The sequence below is a fragment of the Sipha flava genome, unplaced genomic scaffold, assembly GCF_003268045.1.
Source record: "Sipha flava isolate LNK unplaced genomic scaffold, YSA_version1 73_pilon_pilon, whole genome shotgun sequence".
NCBI classification, from domain to species: Eukaryota; Metazoa; Arthropoda; class Insecta; order Hemiptera; family Aphididae; genus Sipha; species Sipha flava.
In genome coordinates, this window is record NW_020273613.1 from 4,164,273 (window position 1) to 4,190,752 (window position 26,480).

Here is a 26,480-nt window from a genome sequence, read left to right on the forward strand (position 1 = left end):
ATAACTTAATAGAGCAAGTCCAACAATTTAAGTATCTAGGAAGTACGATTACAAACAATGGTAAATTCTCAATAGAAACCAAACAAAAAACAGCTATGGCAAAGAAAGCATATACACAAAAATGTCAACTACTTAAAAACAAAAATCTTAATATAAATATGAGAAAAATTTTTGCTAAATGTTATGTGTGGAGTGTATTATTATATGACTGTGAAACATGGACCATCAATGGGCAAGACAAGAAGAAGTTGGAAGCCATAGAAATGTGGATATGGAGAAGACTGTTGAAAATCAGTTGAACAGAAATAAAAAGTAGCGTAGATGTACCTACTAAATCAAGTAAGGGAAAAAAGAATCCTATAATGCACCATAAAAGAAAGAAGTGGAAAAATGTTCGGTCACTTACTTAGACATAATTTGTTTATGACAAACAGTGGCGTAGCCAAAGGGGGGGCTAAGGGGGCTATAGCCCCCTCCATGGGCCGTGTTTATATGTAAATGTATCTATGTACTAAACTAGTATACTACTATTTTTATTTAAGTATTTTAAACCTTTGGTATTAACTAAATTTTGACGATTAACAAATAACTGGTGGGGGGGTTAAGGGTGAATTCTCATATCCTCTTTTACCTTAATTATCCAAAAAAGTGATTAGCCCCTCTCATTTAAAAATTCTGGTTACGCCACTGATGACAAATATATTTGAAGAACGAATAAATCGTTACAAAGGTAGAGGCAGACCAAGGAAGGCATATATAGAAGAAATGATAAAACAAGCTGGTTGTAGTCGATGCATGGACATGAAAAGATTGGCTTTTAATAGAGAAGAATGGCGAAACAGATTTGTAACGAAAAGGAAAGGCCTTTAGTAGAAAAAGAAGATAATAGTATATTACTCTATTGGTGGGATGTTGTTGTAGCATGTAGAGTACATCCAAGAATGGTGAGGATTTTGAGTAGCGTATAATTCGATACAGGATAGTGTTTTCCGTTTGTTTTTAATACAGATACGAGGATAACTATCGAGCGTCGGATAAATGCGTGCATACAGTCGAACTGTCCACACAGAAATTATAAAAAAATTAAGTATAAAATTGTCACATCAAATCTAATGATATGTATAAGCCAACATCACTTAAATATTTATAATATATAATTGAATCACATTATATTAATGAACAATACGATTAATATCATCAATAAGGATAAAAAAAAAATAGATTATAAAAACATCATATTAACTATTAAAATGTATAGCATATTTAAAATAAAGTTATTAACGCTTTATAATGAAATGAAACTAAATACAAATTTAACAATAATATTATATACATATTATGTACGTGTATACCGAGTTGTGGTGTACATAAATACAGTCTTTATATAATTAAATTATATCATATTAATAAACAACAAAACAAACGACAGTAACAAGCACACGAGAAATAACAAAAAATCGGTGCATCAGCACGCAGTCTCATTTCAACATGGGTGAAGACACCTCTAGTAAATTTTTTCACCGCCCATTCCTGTGTTCTTGTTATATTTGTTAGTGTTAAAAGCGTCACAATTCTTGAGCTTAAATTTATCTCTTAGTCACAAGACGTCTTCTGAGTCTCTAGTATATTATCATTTCATTCTGTGGACTTTCAGCTGTGAAATCGTAATATATTGTATGTATATATGTAAGTGGAACAATAAATAAATATATAATAACAATCTTTCAAAAACGTAAAATTCCTGATTACTCAAATCATCAGCTTCACATAAGTGTTTTTTGAGTTGATCCCACGTCCCCTAAAGCTCTAATCATAATAACATACGAATCTTCATATTTAAAGCATACTGAGTTAAGGCGCTGCAGGTTAAATCCCAATTTCTGATTTTTGCTTTAGTGTTTTAATCACAACATTCTGGATTAGTGTAATCATAGGTGAAACTACGGGTCAGACCAGTTAGACCATGGCCTGACCTAATACTAACGAAAAATATGTGTATATTATATATTTTAATAATTATTTAGTCATTATAAATAAAATATTTATACATGTAAACGTATAAATTTGTACGTTTCATATAATAATATTATATAATATACTATAGTATATAGGTACAATTAGTACAAATAAGGATTGTAATAGAACATAATAAGTCTATTCTATGTATTCGAATAATCGGTTTTATTAATTATTGTTTAATTTAGATATTTGACATTTATTTTTATAACTATATTATAGGAAATAATAATTAATTTTACGTAAAAATACTTTTTATATTTTTCATTTGGCCTAATCTAATAAAAGCGTCTAGTTTCGCTTATGAGTGTAATAATATAGATTCGTAAACACATGATGCATGTTCGTCACCAAAAACATAATAAAAAACACATTAAAAAGTCTAATCAATAATAAATATAGCTATGAAAACATATTAATTATTAAATTATTTTGTACATTGAAGTATTTTATAACTTAAAGAATAATTATATATAAAAATATAACAATTAATATCATTGTATTATATGTAATAAATAAAAACATAATGATGGAAACGCACAATAACAACAAAAATTGAAGACATAAAAAAAGCAAGAGAAACGCTCTACAAAACACTTCTCGGGCAGTCTCCATAAACGGTGTTGTGTCGTGCATCTCCATCAAGTATTTATCAAAGTTGTAAAAAAAATATCAAAGTAATATTTATTTCATTAAATTTTACCTTTTTTTTGTACCAATCAATTCAATCTAACCATTTTTCCCCTAAGTTAGATTCGTTTTATTACATTAGTATTTTATTATAAGGTAATATAGGAAAAAATAGGGTACCAAGGAACTAACTGCCAAAGACGTGGTTACATCTAAACTATTTACAAGAATAATTCTCCCCTAAAAAACAAATACTTCCTCATTTTTTGGTTTATTATAGTTTAAAAATTATTTTATAGAATTAAATTGATGAGAACTTGAGAAATTGATATGGATTGTTCGAATATCCCGTAAAAAGAGGATTTCCTAAACACGGATTTGAAAATCCGAATAATTCGGAATTTTTAAATCCGGATACTCCCACCACTACTGTTTACATAAACTGTTTAAATATACCATACGTACGTGCATCTTCGTGCGACGCGACCCTCCTTGGTCTACGCGCCTAACCTAGCTAATGTTCGATGTGGCTCGTCAATCCACCCATCGCGGCACACGCTGATCGCGCTGCTGACATTTTTGACATTTGTTGTCCTTCGAACGGTGGACGCTCTCTTGCGCTGCAATTACCGAAGAGTAGCGGATCGCTCACCGGAGGCGTGGGCGAATAAAAGTATCGAAGAAAAATAAACGAAATATAATTTTGCAGTTGATCGACGAATAATTATAATAATAATAGTAATAATAATATAGATAATATATTAATGCAGTACCGTAACATTTCGCGTTAGGAAACGCCCCCTTCCCCCCACCCGATTGCGACACGTTTCGCGGGCTCGTCGTGACGGCCGATCCATCACGAGCGTCGTTTCGGATTCACTCTGTACGCCTCGTGTCGATCGTATGTATACGCGCGAATATAACGCAACCTTTTACCACATTACCAACACTGTTTCTTTGCAGCGACAACGTATATTACATATATTCGTTTGATTACAAATCGATTTGCATTTTCATAATCCCCGTATCCCCAGAAGACTTAACGCATTGCACGTCCAGCCAAATCCATAATTCTATATAATTATTCAATCTCATATCTCATGTATTACTGCACAATCACAATACACTTTTACATATTTGGGGCATTGATATATTAAGCCTAACTGCGCTCAGAAGCAATCTTCAAAAGCAAAATTCAATAATACTACATTGGATACAAGTTCACTTACACACCGTTTCCATAGCTTACATTTTCCTCAAAATGTGTGCTTGGAGCTGTGATTTGTGTTAAAGTTATCAGATTTACACTTTAAACTGATAACATCTGATAAATATTCATCGAACTGTTGCATTTTAGTATAATTTTGTAGTTCATTCTGTACATAGAACTTGCGAATTAATTTTTTTTTTTTAAAACTTTATAGACTAATCTCATTAACGCAGCAGCTGCTTTCGCCAGACGGTTTGTTACATTGTAAGCGAATTAAATAGTTTGCATACTGCGCCTATATTTTCTCATCACCAACTGGTCAATTAATTTCGAAACCGGTGTCATGAACATTTTTTTTCCATGTTCGAAGCATAGCACCATACGTACGCGTTTAATTCCAGACTTCACAGTATATGCACAGATTTATCCGCAATTCAAAATAAGATTTACAGCAAACGTGGTGGGAGTAAAGCTCAATTTATGATTAAAACGTTCATCGCTTTATTCTGAATGTATAATACGTTTATTGCCGATTGTACAATCGAGTACAAATTAAATAAAAGTTTTACCTTGACGTGTGCAATATTAAAACAAAGTTCGGCATTAGTGTTTTGATAAAAAGATAGAATGTTAAATCAATATTATTATCTGGTGGGTTTTGCTTTTTCACCATGAATTTGTTGGATCTGGGTGTAGCATGATTATATTACCACCACTGAGCCAGTGAAAATAGAGCGTTCATCAAAAACATTGTTGTATTTCAAGTATAGTACCTACGTATGCATTAACGATACGAGTTAAATTATTATTCAACTCGTTATTTTACTTAATGATTTATGAAAAAATAAACTTTTTTTGTTCCAATTATTATAGCGACTTTAGCTGTGTGACTCAGAAAAGTAAAACCATTTAAAATATACTCTCGATTTAACTCGATCGATTTACTACTTCGCAATTCGAATGGATTACAAATGACATTCATAGATTATTTCATCTAGTGTCATGTTTTTCAAACGATGGTAACTCGATGGCAATAATAATATCGAATTAACGATCGCGTAAATAACATTGATTTTTTATTTTAGTTGTTTTTAACGTCAATATATTCTACTCGCTACAGGTATAATAATATTATGTGAGTGTATATTTCTATCTGTTTATCTTAGATTTAATACTGGTGATCGTTATGCTCTGGACAGTAACGTTTTTTATACTCTCCAACTCAGTAGGTAAGCGAATAACCCGTCTACACCTGTATACATGTATTCTAAACCGAAAGAAATCTTTTAATAATTGGCAACGGAAAACTGTACGTATACTGTACAGTCGAAAAAATGTCATAGATAGCAGAGCTATCAGTAGACGAACACGTTCGTTAATAAATTTCAAATTTCTATGCAAACTAAATAGTAATGTTCCCATTAATTTCTCTAGAACTAATTTCTCTTTACATATCAGTCGTCAGAGATCTGTTTTATGCTCTTTAATATTCTATCCAACCGTTGAATGTATATTGTTAATATTCACTTATTATTGATTTTGATCAAACATAATTGTATCTATCTAAAAAAAATAATATTAATCGTTTGTCTTTCATCATATATTTTACCATTACCATTCTAGGTCTTTTCCGATTGCGAAACTCTCTACGTCGATCTTGCGATGAATGAATTTTTGTATTTTATAAGCTGTCCAATGTTATTTGTGGTTGTTCGTAGTACAACGTATTAGTTCAAACGTAGCACTTTATTTTAATGCACACCTCGTGATTACCTCTAGGAATGATTCTACAAGAAAAACGGAATATTTCATAAATAAATGAATAGCCTTTAAAACGTTTCGTGTTGCGCATTATTCGTCGCGCACGGCATCGATGGAGGGGTTTGGAGGTAGGACGCGTGTCCGGCGGAACCGATTCCGGTCGTTCGTTCGGTTTGACGACAGGATAGGGACCGCAGACCGTTAATGTCTTAATACCGCGTGTGCAGTTAACCATTTTTACGGTAGCGGTTTATCGTCACCGTTAAAATGTTTACGATCGCTGTGCGCTATGCGCCACACGCGACTGTTTGTCGTTGTACCGCACATCGTATACGTACGTACATAAATGCACATTCGTACGTGCACGTTATGTGTTCATGTAGCCCTGCGAACACGGTATATGTAACAGTGAGCAACGCGTATCCCCGCGGGCCCGTAGCGAACAGTCGCCTCCGATCGATACAGGATGTACCGCCTTCGCGATTGAGCGCAGTGCGCAATCATTTTATTTTTCTCTCCGAACGCCATACGAGTTCACATGATTTTTACACGTGTCCGAGAATCGTGGTCCGAGATACGAGAAATGTCCGACAGCGAATCGGTGGTATTGCATGCGGTCGAAATATTAAGGAACACTAAATTCTTAGTTAGCTTCGTGACATTTACCGATTTTCAAAATGCATTCGATCCGACGTGTGTAGAGTTTTGACATTCTTATGTATGTTTTTTTTACGTTTTTACATCAGGCGCCTGTGTATATGGACGCAACTACAGCCCAAATATTTGAGGTGCTGAAACAGATTATATAGATCTGAAAAAAAAAAACAGGAGTTTGAACTTATGGGTGCTAAAAACCCTATTACGTCCCTCTAATTACGCCTATGCTTGTATATTTTCGCAAATATCATACGTCCAAAATGACAAATATTTCACAAGAAAATGAAAACGTTCGATAATCTTCGATGACATGATAGACATGATTAAAAAAACATTATTCCATTAAATATTAGAACAATTACAATTGAAAATTTTCTCTTTGATCGTGTTGTAAATATGGAAGTATGACTTTGGCAGTTATATGTTTGTTCAATTGGCTGAGATACATATTTTCTTATAATCCCTGATTAATTTTTGGAGACATGACGCACTGCATTTGTAAGCATAATAAATTATTATTACCTTTTGTGGAAAAAAATACATAATCAACTATAAATAATTGTTAACTATTCCGATATATTGCATTTTTGCTTGCATGACATATATTTTTTTTTTTTTAAATTCAATGCGTTTCTATCGATTTCAAATATACCTATTAAATATTTTTTGATATTTTGGATACTAACTTTCTGTAATTTAAAATAAAATAGACAACTCATACTTATCATAATATTATTTTTAGTCTGAGTCATTACACATGAAAATATTGAAAAAACAATTATATCGATCAAATAATTCAATCTCATCAAAAAGTAACATTGATCTCCTTTATTTTGTAACTGCATACAGCCAATGAGTCACATATCATTTTTATTTATTTACTTTTCCGACAATGTTATTACTATAGTTAATATTAGTATATATATATTTTTTAACGGTAGTCATAAGATTAAAGAAATATTTTTATTTTTTATATTGAATTTTTTTTATACTGAGTTTTTATTTTCATTCCATTAAGTACTCCATTCAACATTTCTCGTAAAATACAAGAAAAAAACTAAAAAATAAAAAATAAGAAAATGACATTAACGGAAATGAAACATAACCTTAAGCCGACAATGACTACGGTGTTGATGTACGTTTTTTTTTACATTTTTTTCTACCTCTTATTTTTATGGCGTTTGCACTTTTGTGATTTTCGTCATTAACGCATTTTACATCCCTTACGATTCGAAAACATTATTAACTTTTCATGTTTCAACGTTTCTTTTCTCTTCGCATCCGGACCGAGTGCGTGTATGAGTTTTCCAAGGCCTCGGACGGGTTCTTACCCTCGTAATTCGGTCAAAAACAAATGATGAATTCACGTGGTACCTTAAACGAAAGCAGTGGCGATGGCGTCGAAACTTTTGATCCGGACGAAATTATTGTTGGGAAACTAACGCGTGTACTCAGTACTCGGTCTGCGCCCACCTCAAGTTCACGTCAAACAATTACACGTCGGTCATGCCGACCGATATTACGTGTATTTTATTATTGATTTATGCATAAAACACATATTACGCATTGTTTGTATTTTTGTTACGCATTATACGCGTACATTTCTCGGTACAAACGAAACAGTGCATATGATGCTATATAATGGAGCGGTACAATTGGGGTTCACACCGATTCATATTTTAGGCGACGACGTGATATCGTAGCTAACAAACCTAACTATTCAAATTCTTCTTGAAATTACCCTTATGGCAGCTTTATGCATGCCTTCAACACTTCTTCGTTTTTTAGCCCTCGTATGTCGAATACGTTATTGAACGACGGGGCTAGCTCACGACGTCAACGGTTATTCGTAACGCGTAGAACAACCTAATATCCGAACAATATCAAGTACGTCGTGTGTGCCATCCTCATCTGTCATTCGGACCATCTTTGTTGAACGCTGCGGTCCAACAATCAGATGTATTCGTTTGATGTACAATATTTTATATTTAAGTGATAAACATCATCGCGTTGCTCATTTGATAACAATGAATTTTACCAGAATGACGAGTCTTTGGAGTCCCGCAACGGGGCTATAAATATTAGTCAGCGAACCTTAAAGTGACTAGTGCAGATATAGTCTAGCCAGCTATCGTAGCGATTTCGTTAGATAAATCTATTGGCGAACATTCACTATTCTTAACGAATACCGTTACTTACGTCACAGTACTGTAAAAATATTAGTTTTCTGATTTCAAGCGTTAATATACCATTGTAACTTAATTACAGCGCATTCAACGTAAAATGTAACTCGACTGCGAGTTTTCATCTATGTAATTTGCATCGATACAGCTTTCATCAAATTCACTTGTTGTACTTTACGTATTGATTATAAATATCCAATCTATTTTATAATTGAAAAAAATAAAAAAGTTAAAATTTGTTCTTAAATGATTTTTTACATGACGTGTTGCCATTATTTTTCATCGATTTTTTACGTTCAGACCGTATCGTATATACAGTAAGATCGGCTTATAACGAACTGCTTATGTAGAACGAAAATATCTTTAAAATGGAAAATAACCTCAGTCCCGTTTCAAATGCTTACCGATATTACACCTCGAAAGTAGAACCTAGCCATTAACTGGAAATGGAAAATGGAAACATTATCGTTTCACCGAAATCAAAAAACTTTGAATACGCAATAAAATAAAAGTTGTCGATTACAAAACGTTACCATAGATGTCACTCAGTAAGACCTCCGTACACCAGAATTTCCGTAGGACGGAAATACATAGTTTAAAATAGCAATCTCGTGTTCGAAAGAGCAGTTTTCAATTATTGTTTCGAATACCGAGTCGTTTGAATTATAACAACAATAGCTATTCGAATATGTTTTGATCGAAAACGAATGATTACTACATAATAATAACAATAGTAATAGTAATTTTATAAACATTTAACATACATAATATACTATTAATATCGTCATCGTAATCATGTATCTAAACTATCATATACGTATAATGTGGTTAATAGGCGTTCGAATGAAACTGAGTATATAGTTATAAAAAAAATCGAAATGAATTTGGGATGCGTGTGTGTTTAAAGATTGGTTTTGAAAACATACAAGTTCAAATATAGATTTTGTTTAAACGTTTTCTCATCTCCCAATGACGGAACTCGTTTATGATGGAAAAATAAAAGCAATTGTTCCCAAGCGATTCCGTCGTTACGAGGGCGCATCGCTGGAGTGTATTGTATAAAATCGTAAACATTACTCGGGTGCAGCATGGGTACGACTGAGATTTGTTACTCGAGGAGAAATCAACACGAACATTATTGTCTTAACATATCAAACGTGATTTTGTATATATTATCATCGTACCGGTTTAGAAGTATCACATCCTCGTTGTTTTGTTAAGTATTTCGTTATTTTTTGCTTCCGACATGCCGGTTAACACTGAAATATCGTCGCGACAACGATTCAACGCAGCATTCCTTTAACTTTTTTAATCTGCGCAGTGCCTACCTCTTAACTTATCATCGCCCTAGTGCTTTGTTTCTCGTAACAGTTTGATGAACGGTTTTCTTAATTTTTTTTTTTTTTATCTTTTTACTAATATGTACATCAATGGAATCGTATTAAAGAAAAAACGATATTTCTGTATTCCATTCTGCTGTAATTGGTTTTTGTTTGTGCGACCGAAGTTTTTCTTCGTTTTCGATAATTTTTATTCCGTTTTATCCAAAAATAATGATATCACCAAGTTCTGTGAATTTTCTCATCATCATCAAATTTATTTGTTTTTTTTCGCACAACCCTGGTAGAGGAACACTGCTCGAAGATGATGGTGCGTAACTCGGAGGTCGCGACATCCTATTGGAACTCACTGATAATGTAGCACCGAATATAAAAGGCGCGTGTCACGTACAACATTGTAAGGGTTGGTTTCGTCACATTTAGTACGTTCGATGGGTCGTGGACGGGAAAATGTTTCACGCCACTACTCTGAGACAGCAGCAATACCGGCAGCAGACATTGAGCTTTTGCATACGTTATGGATATATTTATTGATGTTTTCCCTTTGCGCCTATATGATAACATATTATACGATAATGTTATTAATATTTATTGCAAACTACGTATATATTACCGTTGTATTGATATTTATTATTATTGTTATTACATGGGCGCGGGAAACATTGTGTTGCAATCGAATATTCGCAGGCGCGCGAATAAACGGAATTCCTGAAAACCGTCCTCGTAAATATTTCCGTATATTTTCATTACGTTCTTGACGACTAGACTATTCGCGTATACCGGGTGATACCAGAGATTCATGTGGTACACCGGTTTTCGATTTTGTTAGTAAATACGTGATTCGGAAAATCTGTAGCGATACGGTTTTACGAAACAGCTGTAGACATTATTATTTGATGTGTTCACATTTTCAGGCGCTCTTTTAAAAAGGAGTTAGAATGTTAAAAATCGAACGAGTAAACGACCAACTCTTTTTTTGCTACCTCTCACTTGCAATTCTGATGAGCCCATGTAAACTTATTCCACGCACCACTGATGAATAACGTGGAATAAAAACCGTGGTGCATCATCTAAACACGAGTATATTGTCTATCAGCGAACGTTTATAATCGCTGTACGCCCCGCGTACGCGCATCACCCTGTACACAAAGGGCTCGGGTGTGTTACGTGTTTTATTCGTCGTGACCTCGATTTTTCGTCGGTCTCAGTAGTATAAAAATAAATATATATTGCACGCATATAACTTCATTAAATCGTCCGCGTACGGCTGAGTGAGTAAAAGCACACTGGAAACAATATGTAATTTAGATAGTTTAATAGTTAAGTTTTTTAATATATCGAAATTTTCGTGTTACAAGCGCGCGTTTTCACATACTGTTATTCGCTCAGTCATAATTATTGTTATCTGAACAGAAATAAATTTTTTTTTTTTTATGTTCTGCGGTGTACATGATATACTACGGCGAGTTATCCTATACCTAACATTGTGAAAGAAAAATAAAACCAACAATTTTTAATATAAAATAATGAACATTAATTAATAATGCAAACAAGACTGATTAGTAACGCACACATAACACATCGTAATAATATGTGGTGTCCGTATGATAAGGTGTAGCCGAAATCATTATCAGTTACGTTATTTGAATATTAATCCAATATGGATTAGTACACGCCCATAATATACATATGTGTATATCATATGAATACAGGTTAAGATTAGCGAAAATTCCAAAATATTGCAAATATCGCATTACCAACCAAAGTTCAATTAACCTTTAACCGTATGACGCACTTGGTAATTCTATGCACGTGGATAGAAATCAAATATTCCAATATTGTTTATAGACATTTCTTGCTGTTCTGTAACTGTATTGTAAAGTTTAATAAAATATTTAAATGTACAGCGTTAAGATTTTAACAACTTATACGTGGAAACAATCGGAGGTTGTTCAATGATTCGCATTCTATTGAAAAGTATTCCACTGCACTCCTCTGCTTTCAATGTCGGAACACGAAATCACTACGACTCTTTGAATAGAGGCGAAGAAAATATTTTGGTACTTATTCATAGTCTCGTAAATGATAAAAAAGATTGCCAAGAATTTATATTTTTATGATATCTTTTATTATACGATTACTATTATTATTTTACTATTTCCAAACATATTTTATACCATTTTCCCCCCCATACATTACCAAAATATGCCTATCGCAATTTAAAACCACCAGCTCTACTGACTTAGTCTATTAATTTTATTATAATTATTATTAATTATTATTATTTAGGTGTTGTAATTATAATTCTATTATAATATTATTATATAAATTTTTATCAATTCTACTGTAAGAACATTTGACGTTGTTTAACCAGTGCCAGCGGAATGGCAGGGCAGAATGGACAGCTGTCCAGGGTTCCGAGCCCGAGTCCACACATCTCGTGAGATTGAATAACTTGTAAGCCAATGATTTTGTTTTTAAAATTAAATTACAAATACCCCGTCTTATATGAAAATTTGATGATATTTTATTCTTAACTTCAGTATTATTTTTATTAGGTGTCCATATTATATTTTAAATAGTGCAATAATAATAAATTATATTGTTGATGCTTTGATGATAGAATATAATACGAATACTAAGGAAAATGTTTTTACATAAGTTATACAAAATAGAAAAATATGATATATAAGTACTATGGCGTCCGAGACATTATTTTTTAGTTTTATGAAAAATAATTTTAGGGCCCCGTGAAAAAATCTGCATCATGCAAAACCTTTCACCGGCGCTATGCTTAATTGTTACATAATTCCTATAGTATTTATAAGTATAATATAAGTATAAATGGTTAATAAACTATTCGCTGTATCAACTTTTTGTCTTCAGGGTGTGTAAAATGAAATAACATTATTATCTGAACTATAGATATTGTCCGAGTTCAGATAAAATAAGACGTTATGTAATGATATTTCAACGTAGAAATCGGATTGTTTTTATCGCCTAAACAATAACTATATACATTATAATATTGTTGTATCATATTTGTTATATTAGTTGAAGTCACGAAGTCTTGAGTTTTTTTCTCGACTATTAAAGCGAACATACTATATTATTATACTCGTTGCATTAGACAAAGGATGGACAACTAGCGGCCCGCGTACTTTTTTTTTTCCTGACCCGTGCTACATTTTTAAATCACTTCACTATATTATAGTGTTTATCAGTATTTAATTTTATCACGTTGATCGTAAAATGTAGATATTATATTTCCCACTGACATCGAACTCCAACTATAACATTAAATGACTGAGTATAATATATATATATCTAAATTGGTAGGTATAGCCAACATAGCTATAGCTGTTAGGCGCTTATTTTGTTGTATTGGTTCGATCGTAAATTGTTTAAAGTAAATGCTAATGGTCAATTTCATTGACCTCTTTTCATTTTTTTCATTTTTTACTTTGGCCCGTCAGATTTTAAAGTTTTAAAAATTGACCATTTTGTTAGTTTGAGTAGACCATCCCTGCATTAGACGATCAATAATCTCCTGGTCTTCTATGACAGTGGTTTGTCAATCGGATTAAAGAATCGTAAGAGATTTATTAAGGTTTTTTTTCTACATTGACGTCGAAAATATACTACATTTGTTTTATTTCATTATTGCTATCTTTTTGATACCCATGGCACTACGCACTTCGCTTATATTTTCTTTTTGTAACATTATACATGGTTTTATTTTCACTGTATTTTTGCAGTGGTAATACTGTAGCTTTATTGTTTTACGAAGCTCTGGCAAATCCGACCTTGGTGTTGCGCACGTAAACCATTATGGACTTGTAAGGGATACAATACAAAGTGTAAACCCAACTATATGGTATTAATATTAATTATTAAATGTAATTATAAAGCGAAAGCTGCCTTAAGTCTTTGGGATGTCCATCGTGTGCAAACCACGTAGTTCATCAATACCGCTCTTGGAGTTTCGCCAATGAACATCTCATCTCAGCATTTTAATCTCCGCGAACTTCCGAACCCTCATCTATGACTGGTTTGAACTTTACTCTTGAATCGTCGAACGCCACTACCGGATGGTCAATCACTAATCCCGTACCACATCAATCAAGGAGTGACGTGCAATGTAGATGAAGGAACATTTGTTAATTAAAATGTTTACACATAACGTCATCTCTAAATCCGGTGTTCAACAGGAAGCGACAATATCGTCGACAAAGTGTTATGTCTGATGTTGTTCCGTGGTATAAGTGTCGTTGTGCGAACAAATGTTGTGCATCCATATGTGTAACGACGGACGCATATTAGCATGGATGTGTGCGTTGAGTTTCAAGTATCCATTACGAAATCTCATTGGTAATTCGTTTCCAAAAAAAATATGCAGTACACACATAATAGGCTGACGTTTTACATTTAATTCACTCGCAGTCCTATCCACCTCGGGAAATGTCAACTGTCTACGGTTTGATGAGTGCAAAACGTCATCGACCGATCAGGTTTTACGGCACACAACACGATATAATTATAATTATGTCAACATTTGTACTGGCGCAGAAACTGTTCACAGGGTGCGTAGAACAATTTCATTACGACAATTCCTTGTCTCGCTACAATAGTTGAAAATAAGATACTAGAATAAAATTTTTGTTTAAAACTTTTGTATATGATCTATGTACCAACAATATGATCGAAAACAGTAATACATGACTAGTTTAACATCATTCATTCGTGTGGTACATTACTATAGTAGTACAATACATTATGCATCTATAATTTTTAAACAACTAAAAATAAAAAATAAATGTAAAAATTAAACATGCGCAATAATTCGCAGCTGCACGTACCGCGCACCCCCGCGTTAACGAAGCGACGTCGAACTAAAGGATCATAAGCTCTCCACGTACCGCCCCTGAATCGAGTCGTGTCCACGAAACCCTGTGTAATAGGCCAGAATATATTATCATAAAAGGATATGATTATATTACATATTTTGTACAAATACCATGTTCATCGTTTTGTTTAAAATAGGACATAGTCCAGGTAATATTATAATTAGCGAATACAATATAATCGTATACCTATTCCTGAAAATAATCCAACCAAAAGCCAACGGATCGAAAAATAACAAAGTCATAACCTATTCTTGAAAATTAGTAAATACAACAGTAATAGCCTCCCATGACGTCACTTGAACCGTTTAAAAGAATGATGGAATTGACCATAATTCATATGAGTTCTAATCACGGAACTACGAGTATAAGCAACTTTACGTCACTTAGTTTCCACATTTTGTTAACACTTTGAATTGTAAAATAAACTTATTGTAAAAGTTAAAGTCTAATTTTTAATTAAAAATAACACATCATCGACTGCTCAAGTTGAAATTGAGTCATGTCCACGCGAACCTGGTACACATTGTACGCACCACTCGTTTGCCGAATCCGTTCATCGGATGATTGTTTTCGTCCAGCGGCGGTGCCGTTTTCGAAATGCGCTTTGTGCGAACCGCACGCCACGGAATTATTATATTTTCGTCTATCGTCACGTATCAACCGTTAACGGTTTGAAGTTATGATAAATGATTATAATAATAACACAGCGTGCATCGTGCGTTTTGTATTCTCCGGCAATTTCCGTTTGTAGATTTTTACGGCAAACTGGTCAAACTACGAGTGAAATTCAAAAATTTAAGTTAGCCGGTAAGACAACAAGATTGACGGCCTGAATTTTTAACGCTAAACATTATAATGATACATTTATGTACGTTAGATTTCACGGTCGACATTTTACGACATGTTCGACGGTGCAGTTCTTACGACAGAGCTAAATCAAGAAGAGGGGGGGGGAGATGGCTAAAGCCCTAGACCATAAGTTGAAAGCGGTCACCATGGGTTTTATAATCGTAATAACGAAATTATTTTGGGTGAAAAGACCTTCCCTTATATTATGACTATATTCAACCCTTGTTAACGATCTTAATCTTTTTTTTTTTTAAAGTTGACGACCTGCTATATAATATTATTATATTTTATTCGAGCGGAAATCTGATGAACCGTGCATTTCGTGAAATGGAGCCGCTATTCATGACGATCATTCGGATCGAAAAATAATCTCGTGAATATCGTTCATCGTTACGTGCCGAGTGGTCGATACTCCACAGTGTCAACGTTTAAACGTAAATAAATATTCTTATTAGAACATAGAATGGTAGCGACGATATTATGGTCGTTTTGTTAACACTGACTAAATCAACTCAAACAACTAAACAGTGAAACGTTACCGACAATTACAGGCAGAGCTTCTTCACCAAACGGCTAGATACATCTGAATTCGATGCTGATTCGGAGCTCTAATATACGATGGCCTTCTTGTCAACTTTTACCCTTTGTTTGTTCGGTTCTATTTGCCAATTTATTCGTCTTGTACAATTTATTAAGTTATTTCGTTCAACTTGCTTTTGACTAGATTTATAGATAGTTTCTGTTCTTACACAGCTCAAGATTTATCGTATTTCGTGTACATCATGTTTATTTATATTTTATTACAAAATACGGGTGATGCAATATCACGTTTCAATATGTTCGCTAAGCTGCGGTAAAGGTTCAACAATCGGCGTCTGCCTATCGTTCTGGCCGCGGAAGGTTAGGTCATTCTTCCGTATCTACCCCTACATGTAGTGTTCATATAATTTCGGTGGTTTAACGCTAAGGATCTCCGACCATGTCTTGCAGAGAGCTAAATTTGATATTTGTTTCGGATTAAATTTAACAGAGGGACGATGAACTGATGGAATTGAAAATGATGGATGACAATAATTGTTTTACCATTTCATTATTTTTTACTGCAAATAATTAATAATTATTGGTATTGAATTGCATTTAATAATAATAATAATATTTTATCAATGTATTAATTCAAATATCACTTGTTTACTCACTGACCGATCAGCGTTCAACGCAGAACTACCATATTGATTCATTAGACATAAAAAAAAAAAAAAAATCTCTTATGATTTAAACCCAAGATCTGACCGCTACCAATTTTTATCGAAGTGTTGACTTTCAAATGTCGGCACCCAACGATGTATATTTTTAAATGTCACCACACTTGTGCGTTAGTCCGTCGGATCATTATTGTAACAATATCGCGTATTTCGTTACATTTAGATTTTACGCTTCACATCACGCGATATAACATCATTCCAATGCGTGCACCTACGGGTTTTCATTATTTTACGATTGATTTTCGGGATTCCGCGGGTTCATTATGTTATAATTGCATGCATATGCACTGCACACGGTGATGGTGATATTTCGAGTGCATACGAATCGTATGATTGCATAAATTGTATAAATGATTGCGTATTAGGCGAAACTGACAGGACGGATCACGTGGTGTGCGCGACGGGGGCAGGTGGCTGCTGCTGCAGTTCTTGACTAGGTTTTGTTTTTTAAGGAACGATCCTAAAAAAAAAATATTCAACGCTTTTTTTATTATAATCCTATATCGCCCTTGGTCTGACGATGAATATCAGACCATCCGTGGGTGTGACGAGAGATCGCGTTTACCGTCAAAGGTACACTGTAAATAAACAACGCAATACTTGTGTACACATACACGGTACACGTGTGCACGACTTATATGGACGGGACGAACGACGTTCATGTGAACTCCGTGTACACACTAGATCGGTGCTTCTCGAATTCATCGTATTCCTCTACGTAAAATCGTTATGGGCTTCAAATGTCTATGGCGTAGGCATTTTTTCCACTATTAAAATCGTTAAAATGATACGGAATTTTCGTTCCCCACCAACTACTGAAATCCGATATAACTATACTCGCAGATATTTCGTCGTCTAACATATTATACGGAAACAGCATCCTAGTGGGCTACGACCTACGGTTTAAGAAGCACAGTGCTAGGCCATTCCGTAACTTCCGCGATGATACTGCACTACCAATATTATTCAATCGTACCGATCCGTTGCGTCATCGCATATCATTGTAATATATTTGTACACAATGCACTGTACTGTCCGTACGGGTTCAGATACTCCTCTAAAATTCTACATAATCATGTATACGTACATATATATCAGCAGCCGTCTGTTGTCGCGGGGTTATCAGATTTCGAGAACACCGTCGCAAAGACAACGAAATGGTTGTAATTACCACGATATACCGTCCGTCTGACGAGCTTATGTAATAATATTACACGATGACTTCGGGACTATTCCGGATTCCGGGCTCTTGTGTACTCACCAGTATACTGTATGTTTTTGCGCCGGCTCGTGTTGTCAAATCCCTCCGGAGAGTTATTAATAACAACGCGTTTTTATAATAACACTTTACGTCATTATATTATTATCGTACGGGGGAGGTTCGGAGGTAGGTACATACCGTGTTCTTCCGTGTTATGAATACCGTATTATGCGCAGACGTGGTATCAGCAGTGGCTGTTGTTTTTGAAATTCCTGCTTGTTTTATGTAAATATATATATTTGTTTTTTTTTCGTATGTTCTTCACTGCGCTCTGCAACGGCTGTGGCTGCTTGATGTTGCGCAATAATACTTACGTTCGATTGCTAATAAATAATAAACGAATAAATGGGCTTGATACGCGATTGGAATTTTTCATAAAGCGTTAATTCAGGGAGAGAGAGAGAGAGAGAAAGTGGGGGAGAAATACAGACAAACTTAATTTACTATTTTTTTTTCTGTAAGATTTCGACTATAGCAAAAATCTATAGATTATCGAACAAAGTATCGTATCCGTAAGCCTCGTTAAAAACCAAAAATAAAGAGTAGTATAATAAACCATATATATATAGGAACTAATTTTTATTGGGATCAATACACGGACAGACGGGTGGAACAACCAATACTTGTTGAGTTCAAATGCCAAGTTTAAGCATTAAAATTCCTAGATATGATCATTAGTATGATACGTTAACGTTTTTCGGAACGCGAAAACTGACTGAATCTCACTCGTGTGATGGTACGTCTGGAAAGCGTAAGATAATAATTATTGTCATTGTAATGGTGAGTAACATAATATGTGATGAACTTCCGAGGTACAATATGATTTTCTGAGACGTAGAATATTTTAAAGTGTTGGTTGTTTTTACATTTATTTACTCAACACCACGGCTATTATATATAACACGCATATTATGCGTGAGTCGCGAACATTTAAACATTATACGTGCACAGGTACAGTTATTCGATGTTTATCAAGTTGTTTTAATCGTTTTTGTTCGTCATTGATGGAATGTTTATTACTATAACGTAGTACACATGTCATTTTATTTGTTCAAATAAATTATTTATCAGTCATATAGAAAGTTGAGAACAAAAGCATGATATATATTTATAAAATTACTTAGGCAAAACCAGAAATATATACTCAAATTGAATTTTGTATTATTTACCATATGAGTATTAATGTTTTCCAAATAACAGAAATAATAGCTATAAATCCAAATGTATTTAAGATAAGTTGAGATTTTTTCCTCGGTTAAAATATCGGTTTCTTATAATGTATATCCTTAGAAAATAGTGTTTTTGTTCGATTTAATATAATAAATCAAACGACTCATGGTCGAATACTGTAGAAATAATAATATTATACAAGGTGCGGCAGAAAGAACTCCCTAGTTTGATAAGGTCTTAGTTTGGACTTGGGTGGAGGTACATTAGTGATATTTATATCGATAGAAAGCCTTATCGATGCCGTTTTTAGTATTTATCATGGCTTGGTCGGGAGAGCATCGTGCGTTTGTTGTCGAAGAATTTATTAATAATGGCGGTTCACCGATAACGACCCAGCGTGCGTTTTGTATTCGGTTCGCGCTCAATCGCCGTGATCCCATTACCGATAGCAAAACAATACACAATTGGGTAAAAAATTTTAGGCAAACAAGTTCTGCACTAAAAAGAAAGTCGACGGGCCGACCTCGGACTGCAACAGGACTGGAAAATGTTGCTGCTGTGAGAACTTCAATCGAGCAATCTCCGCGGCGTTCTGCAAGGAAACACGCGGCTGCTTTACACTTATCCGATCGCAGTGTTTGGAGGATTCTGCATCAAGAACTTAAAATTCACCCCTACAAAATTATGGTCACTAAAGAACTTTTCCCGAGAGATTTTGAAACCCGTACAACATTGTGTCGGGATCTTCTTCGGAATATTCCCCGAACAGATGTATTGCTTTTTACGGATGAGGCACATTTTCACCTTTCAGGTACGGTAAATAAACAAAACTTTCGATATTGGTCCGAACACAATCTTCAAGAACTTCACCAGCAACTACTCTATAGTCCAAAGGTTACTGTTTGGTGTGCCATTTTCGCATCCGGTGTGTGGGGTCCGTACTTCTTTGAAGAAGACGGTGCTACTGTAACAGTGACCTCTAATCGCTATTGTAATGTGCTTGAACATTTCTTCGGCCAAAATTGAACGATTTTTTTCATGAGTATGGACAACAAAATGTGTGGTTTCAACAAGATGGTGCAACAGCGTACACAGCTCATCGTTCACGCAGCATTCTGCGAGAAATGTTTCCAGGGCATATCGTCTCATTGCGAGGTGACATTTGGATGGTCGCCACGTTCACCAAATTTGAACCCATGTGATTTTTTTCTCTGGGGATATCTAAAAGCCCAAGTGTACCAACATCGTCCACAAACTTTGGAAGCTCTGAAGGAAGTAATAACCCAGGAAATTGCTGCTATCCCGCCCGAAATAACCCGTAGAGTTATAGAAAATTACCGAGAAAGGCTCAATCAATGTATCCAAAATGAGGGCAGCCACTTAAATGATATTATTTTTAAAAATAATTAATAAAAAATGGCATTATATGTACGATTTATAAATAATTTTTTTTTTTTTTTTTGATATTTGACTTGGTTTAGTTTTTATTAGTTTTCTTAATCAGGGAGTTCTTATTACCACACCTTGTATTAATATAAATCATCGAAATCGATAAAATGCAATAACGTAATTGAATTTTTTTTTTCCAGATTACAACTGTATACTTGACAAAAGCAAATAATATGAATAATATGACGTACAAATTGTCGTTCGCTCTAGCTGCAGCTGTGATTATGATGGTTTCTTCCACGGTCGCATATCCGAACAAACCGTCGTTCCTCGGTTGCACGAGCTCAGATGATTGCGAGGTGGACGAGTGCTGTGTTTTAGGTAAATATAAATAAATAATAATATACTATATGATTACTATTGAATAATTTGAAATCAAATTTAACTTAACGTTTGGTTTTTAACGTTAAACGGAGAAATACTTCTATGTCTTGCATTTGATCATCGTTATCGTATCGATATCAATAAAAATGTATGTAATCTAATTTAAGCAATTCACTCGTTGCAGCTGAAAAAAAATACATAGGTAAAAATAATTTTTGATCATACACATGACCAACAATAAGTAAATCGTAATATTACAGTCGCATGTTGAAAATTTGTCTCGGTGGTCAGAAATATAGTTCCAAGTAACATATACGATAATATGCCCCTCATTGAATTTTAAATTGCACTTCGCTTGAACTACTTACACATGTAATGCATATATATTATGTATTTAAAACTCTTTGTTTCCCGGAGGGTTATCGTGTTCGATAATCATCCAACTGTAAACCACTATAAAATATGTAACAAATAAAGGTTGGTTTTCTTTATTTTATTTTATCTTTTATTAGTATTCTTGTTTCTTATCGTCCGTTGCTACTGCTTAAGTACTATTATTATTTTTTGTTTATTTTTTTTATATTTTTTTTATTTCGTTCAGGAGTTGTGTGAAATTTTCCCCCCTTCATATTACTTTTGTTTTTAATGAATTTCCTTCATATTTTCCCATCCAAATTGATAGAATTATTTATACAATGAAAATGTGTATTGCAATAACGAAATAAAAATATTTATATCGATTATAATAATACGAAATCTCTAAGCGATTAATTGTGACATTCGGTTCATTTAATTATTTATTTACCCTGTTAATCGATATCAAAATGCTTATACTCACGCGATTGCATTAGAAATTGAATTGAATTAAACCGTACGTTGGAGGTGGTGTAGTATTTACAGTGAATAAATAAAATATAAAGAACTAATACTAATACATACCTACATACACCTATGTATATATCTAATTAGATTTCGAAACATATCGTGATATTATTAATATTTTATTTTATTTATTTATTTATATGGGATGAATCCTTTTTGAATATATCGATAATTGCAGACGATATTATTCAAATAATTATTAATACAAATAAAGATTTACGAATCAATAACAAATATTGTAACAATTACGATTTGAATAATTGACAATCAACATTAGACGTTTTAAATGCTCATCAACCTGCAAATAGCTGCAGGTGGTGAAATACGGGACGGCTAAATGAGAAGATCGAGGTGGAACTTTAAAACAAAGTATACAGATAGATCAAGAAAGATAAATCAACGTTATTATTTCAAAATTTAGCAAGCGATTTAATACAATTCAATAATGTTTACGCTGTTAGAGGGCGGTATATTGTTGCGTGTCATGTGATTATTTATAAACATATTTACATATTATATTTATATTTCATACGTACACACACATACTGTCAAACGGATTAGGATTTTTTTTCCACGATGATAGTATATACTAATATTCTTCAATTTTGTTTTTTAATTACCAAATACTCTGTGTGCTCTTCGCAACATTTTTACGGAACATAGCACCCAATTATTTTAATGAACTTTTTTAACTAAAATCATAATTTTTCTTGAAAAATTGAGACATATCGTCCATCGGACGTTTGCGGTATCCAGTTTGAAAATTATTGCTATATAAATCTATACGTTTTACAGAGATTAAATTTGTGCACATATTTTGGTCTAAGCAAAATACCAGCAATATTGAAATATAAAATTCAAATACCATTTGAAAACTCACTGACTGATCAGCGTACAGCGAAATTTATACCATATCGTTTCATTAAACATTTTGAGGTAATTATTTCTGTATATCGGCATATATATATATATATATATATATAAAGTATTATACGAAAATCGCATTTTTATGGGTCCAGTCAGTGTTGAGCTTTGGGGTGGATGTATACATTTTTTCAGAAGGTAAATTGGAAATATTTTATTTTGATTTTAATATGTTGATTTACCGAATAATTACCGATTGCAATATTTGTGTAAATTAATTTAGTAAAAATAAATATAAAAAAAATAAATCATTAGGGGACATACAACGGTTTGGGTTTTTTTTTAATGTAATTTATTTTTTTCGTTTCAAATATTAATCGTTTTTATCTAAAATGTTGTAAACTATCGCCCGGGTGAGACCGGGTAATATTTGACTAGCATTATGATAATAACTAAAATAATCGCGGGCTTATCGTCACAGTGCGGTACACAACACACGTTTAAAAAATCGGATAACACGCGCGATAATAGCTTAGAATGAATATTTGAGACTGCATGGCTATTCGCGTAGTGTATGAATACGATCTGTATCGATATTTGTAAACTGCGTGACAGACAATGTCGTGTGCATTATCACGGAAAGAATTGCGTTTATCAAAATTCCATAAACGGTACACGTAACGTATTAAACAATAACAAGTTTCCACAATCTTACGATCTTTAGAAATTGTTGTCGTTCCGTGCGCGGCAAAAGTGTAAAAATAATTTTTCAGAGAAAAATAAATTACATAAAAATATGAAATAGATCAAATTAAAAAATAAATAAATAAAGAAAAAGAGAAAAAATTATTTCTATAAAACGGTGTCACGCCAAGGACGTATTTGCGATGAGAATTTTTACTAAACCAAAAGGATAAATAAAAAAAAATGCTTAAAAAAAAAAATAAAAAAATAAATTCGTGTTTACGCGACGCGTAATATGCGTAAGTCGTATCTGTTGCGCAAGACGTGAATCATTCGTGTGACTGCGAGCGACATAATAACGATATAATAATAAAATAATGGCAGTTGGTAATATCGTATTATAAAATATTTGTGTGTGTGTATGTGTGTATGTGTGTGTGTGTGTGTGTGTGCGTGTGTGTGTACATAATTTATTATAATTATATGATACGAGATTGGCTAGCGTAAAGCCAATAGCTTTTAAAACATTTTGTGTACAAAAAAAAAAAAAAAACGTACGTAGGTATAGTAGAAAAAAAATACAATCGTGAGAATCGACTCTTCCTCCCACGTCGTGGCGATCATCTTCTCTCCCAATGTCAAGGAGGCATTGTTGTGCACACATATTCCGGCGCAATATAATCATTAACAACATTCTCTCCTGACACACACGCGCGTGTATATTCGTACAATAGAGCAATCCGCATGCGATTTATCTGCGTCAAACGATGATTGTAAACGAAGACATCATTGCGCTTATTTTGCAACTTATTCACTGGTAATAATAATAACTTAGTTACTACAGTGACTAAGTGACTGACTTTTGAGAAAAGTAACTTTTTAAAGGCTTAGTTTTTTCTTAAACGTCAGGAAAATGACGACTAAATATTTACATATTGATATATTGATGTTAATAACATCCCGCAAATTTTTATGCACTATTTTATTTCGTTTAAAAAATTAGAAATTTCGTACTGTTATTATGTACAGTTTGAGTTTTTTTTTATGTGAAAATGAACTCAAAACTGTTTAATTTTATGCAAACAAAAAAACCGACTCAGCAAGTTGTAACATTTCTTCCAATGTTCGTATACTGCAGGGCTGGGATACTTAAAGTAACCGGAATGCAAATTTATTGAACTTTAAAAACTGGCGGGCCATAGTAAAAAAAAGCAAACAAAAAACAGGTTATTAAAGCTGATTAAATCAACATTTATTTTTTATAATTTAATTTTACGACTGAACTAATATAATAAGTACCTAATACCTATATTTGTGTTAGTTATGGATGTATATAATACTTAGACGTTAAAAAATTTAACTACAGTTCAATATTAGATATGAATATAATATTTACATATTACAAACAACGTATTTTGTAAATGTAACTTGGGCCAGATAAAAGAAGTACAAGGGCCACCAGTTGCCAATCCCTAGTATACTGTTTCATTTTAAGTGACAGTAAATTTATTGCCTACAAGGTTAATTAATATTGCATAAAGCGTTTTCAAATCGACAATTTTTTTTACGTACAAAAGTTGTAAACCAGAAAAATTGATTCGTTGTGCACGGATCATGAGAATTTCGTTGGTCAAAAATAAATAAAAAATATCTACCATAACATTTTCAGTACCCCCCTCCGCCATGGAATTGGTGCTTCCGACGTTCAGACGAGGTTATTCGTTCCGATAAGGGATTTCGCTCGGATTTTCTTGCAGGGCCATAGCGTGGTCGAATGGTTATTTACCGTCGATCTGCCGACCGAATTTCAGTGGGTTTCCCGTAGTCTAATCACAGGGTACGTGCAGGGGCATTCTAAGGGTGAGAGGACGAATAGTGAGGGCTTCCAGCAGTCGCCCTTCCCCCGTGGGCTTTTTTTTCTTCAAACTTCCATTGTTGATTATGTGTACCGCACTAGGGAAATGGCCATCCTCACGACGTCTTAAATCACTAATAACTACTATTGCATATTATGTACCTATATATTTATTTTGTATATTATTTTGTTTAACTGTTAAATGTTTCGTAATGTAAAAAACCTGTTACGGTCAGTACCTTTTAAATCCATAGTTCTAACTTCTTATACCATTGTGATCCAATTTACAAAATATTAAAAAAAAGTAATTCTTTACACCTAAATCTAGATGACAAATTTTAGGAAAATTTTATAAATAAAAAAAAAAAAAAACTAGGGAAATTTATAAACGTGAACACGCGATTTAAGTTCACCCAACCACCTCCGATCTATAGAAAAGGGGGTATGGTCAAATAGTACTTATTTTAGTCAAATTACACTTGGGTTTAAAAAAGATAATGGTCGAACTGCATTTGGGCTCAAAAAAGTTTTTAAATAAAATTATCATGCATTTGAAGGGGTTAGATTTATTTTATTTAGTAACATTTAGTATCATTTAGCAATCATTGGCGTGGTTAAAAATGATAGTTTTATACATTACATTATGTTAATTATATTAATTTACATTATAAATGTTATACTATAGATATTATTATTATACATTTTTTTTTTTTTAATCATCAAATTTAATTATCATCATTACTACAATTTTTTTTCGTAATTTCAATTATTTTTTGTAGTTATGACTAACTGTATTCAAAAATTCTACACTGGTAATACGTTTCTGAGTATATAAGTCAATATATTTTGGAATATTATTTATTTTTTTCTGGTACCGTCTTGTGCCAGTGTTCTGCATTAAAATATAGGTGTCGATTTGTAATTGTGTTAAAACATCAATAAATACAAATATATTTGGATGTGGTGATGAAAATGATTTGTTGAACTTCGTGTGGAAAGAATCGCATGCATTAGTAGTTTTTTGACAAGAAATCGTATCTGAAGTTAAAATATGAGGCGGAAAAAGTCATTCGTCAATAATATAATTATCAACTAAATAGCCACTAAATTCTTTAATAGCGTGATTCTCTGGGATAGTTGACATAAAATCATCTGTATAAAATTCGCCAACTTCAA

The 26,480-nt window shown here is 33.3% G+C and overlaps 1 protein-coding gene across 1 annotated transcript in view; it reads left to right on the forward strand.

Annotated features, from left to right (window-relative positions):
* Positions 1–26,480, forward strand: part of LOC112692400 (astakine-like) — an 82,201-nt gene that overhangs the window by 17,475 nt on the left and 38,246 nt on the right. The window contains exon 2 of the mRNA XM_025567063.1: positions 20,836–21,016. Within this exon, the coding sequence (XP_025422848.1) occupies positions 20,869–21,016 (148 nt within the window). The 5' untranslated portion in view covers positions 20,836–20,868. The remainder of the gene's footprint in view (positions 1–20,835; positions 21,017–26,480) is intronic.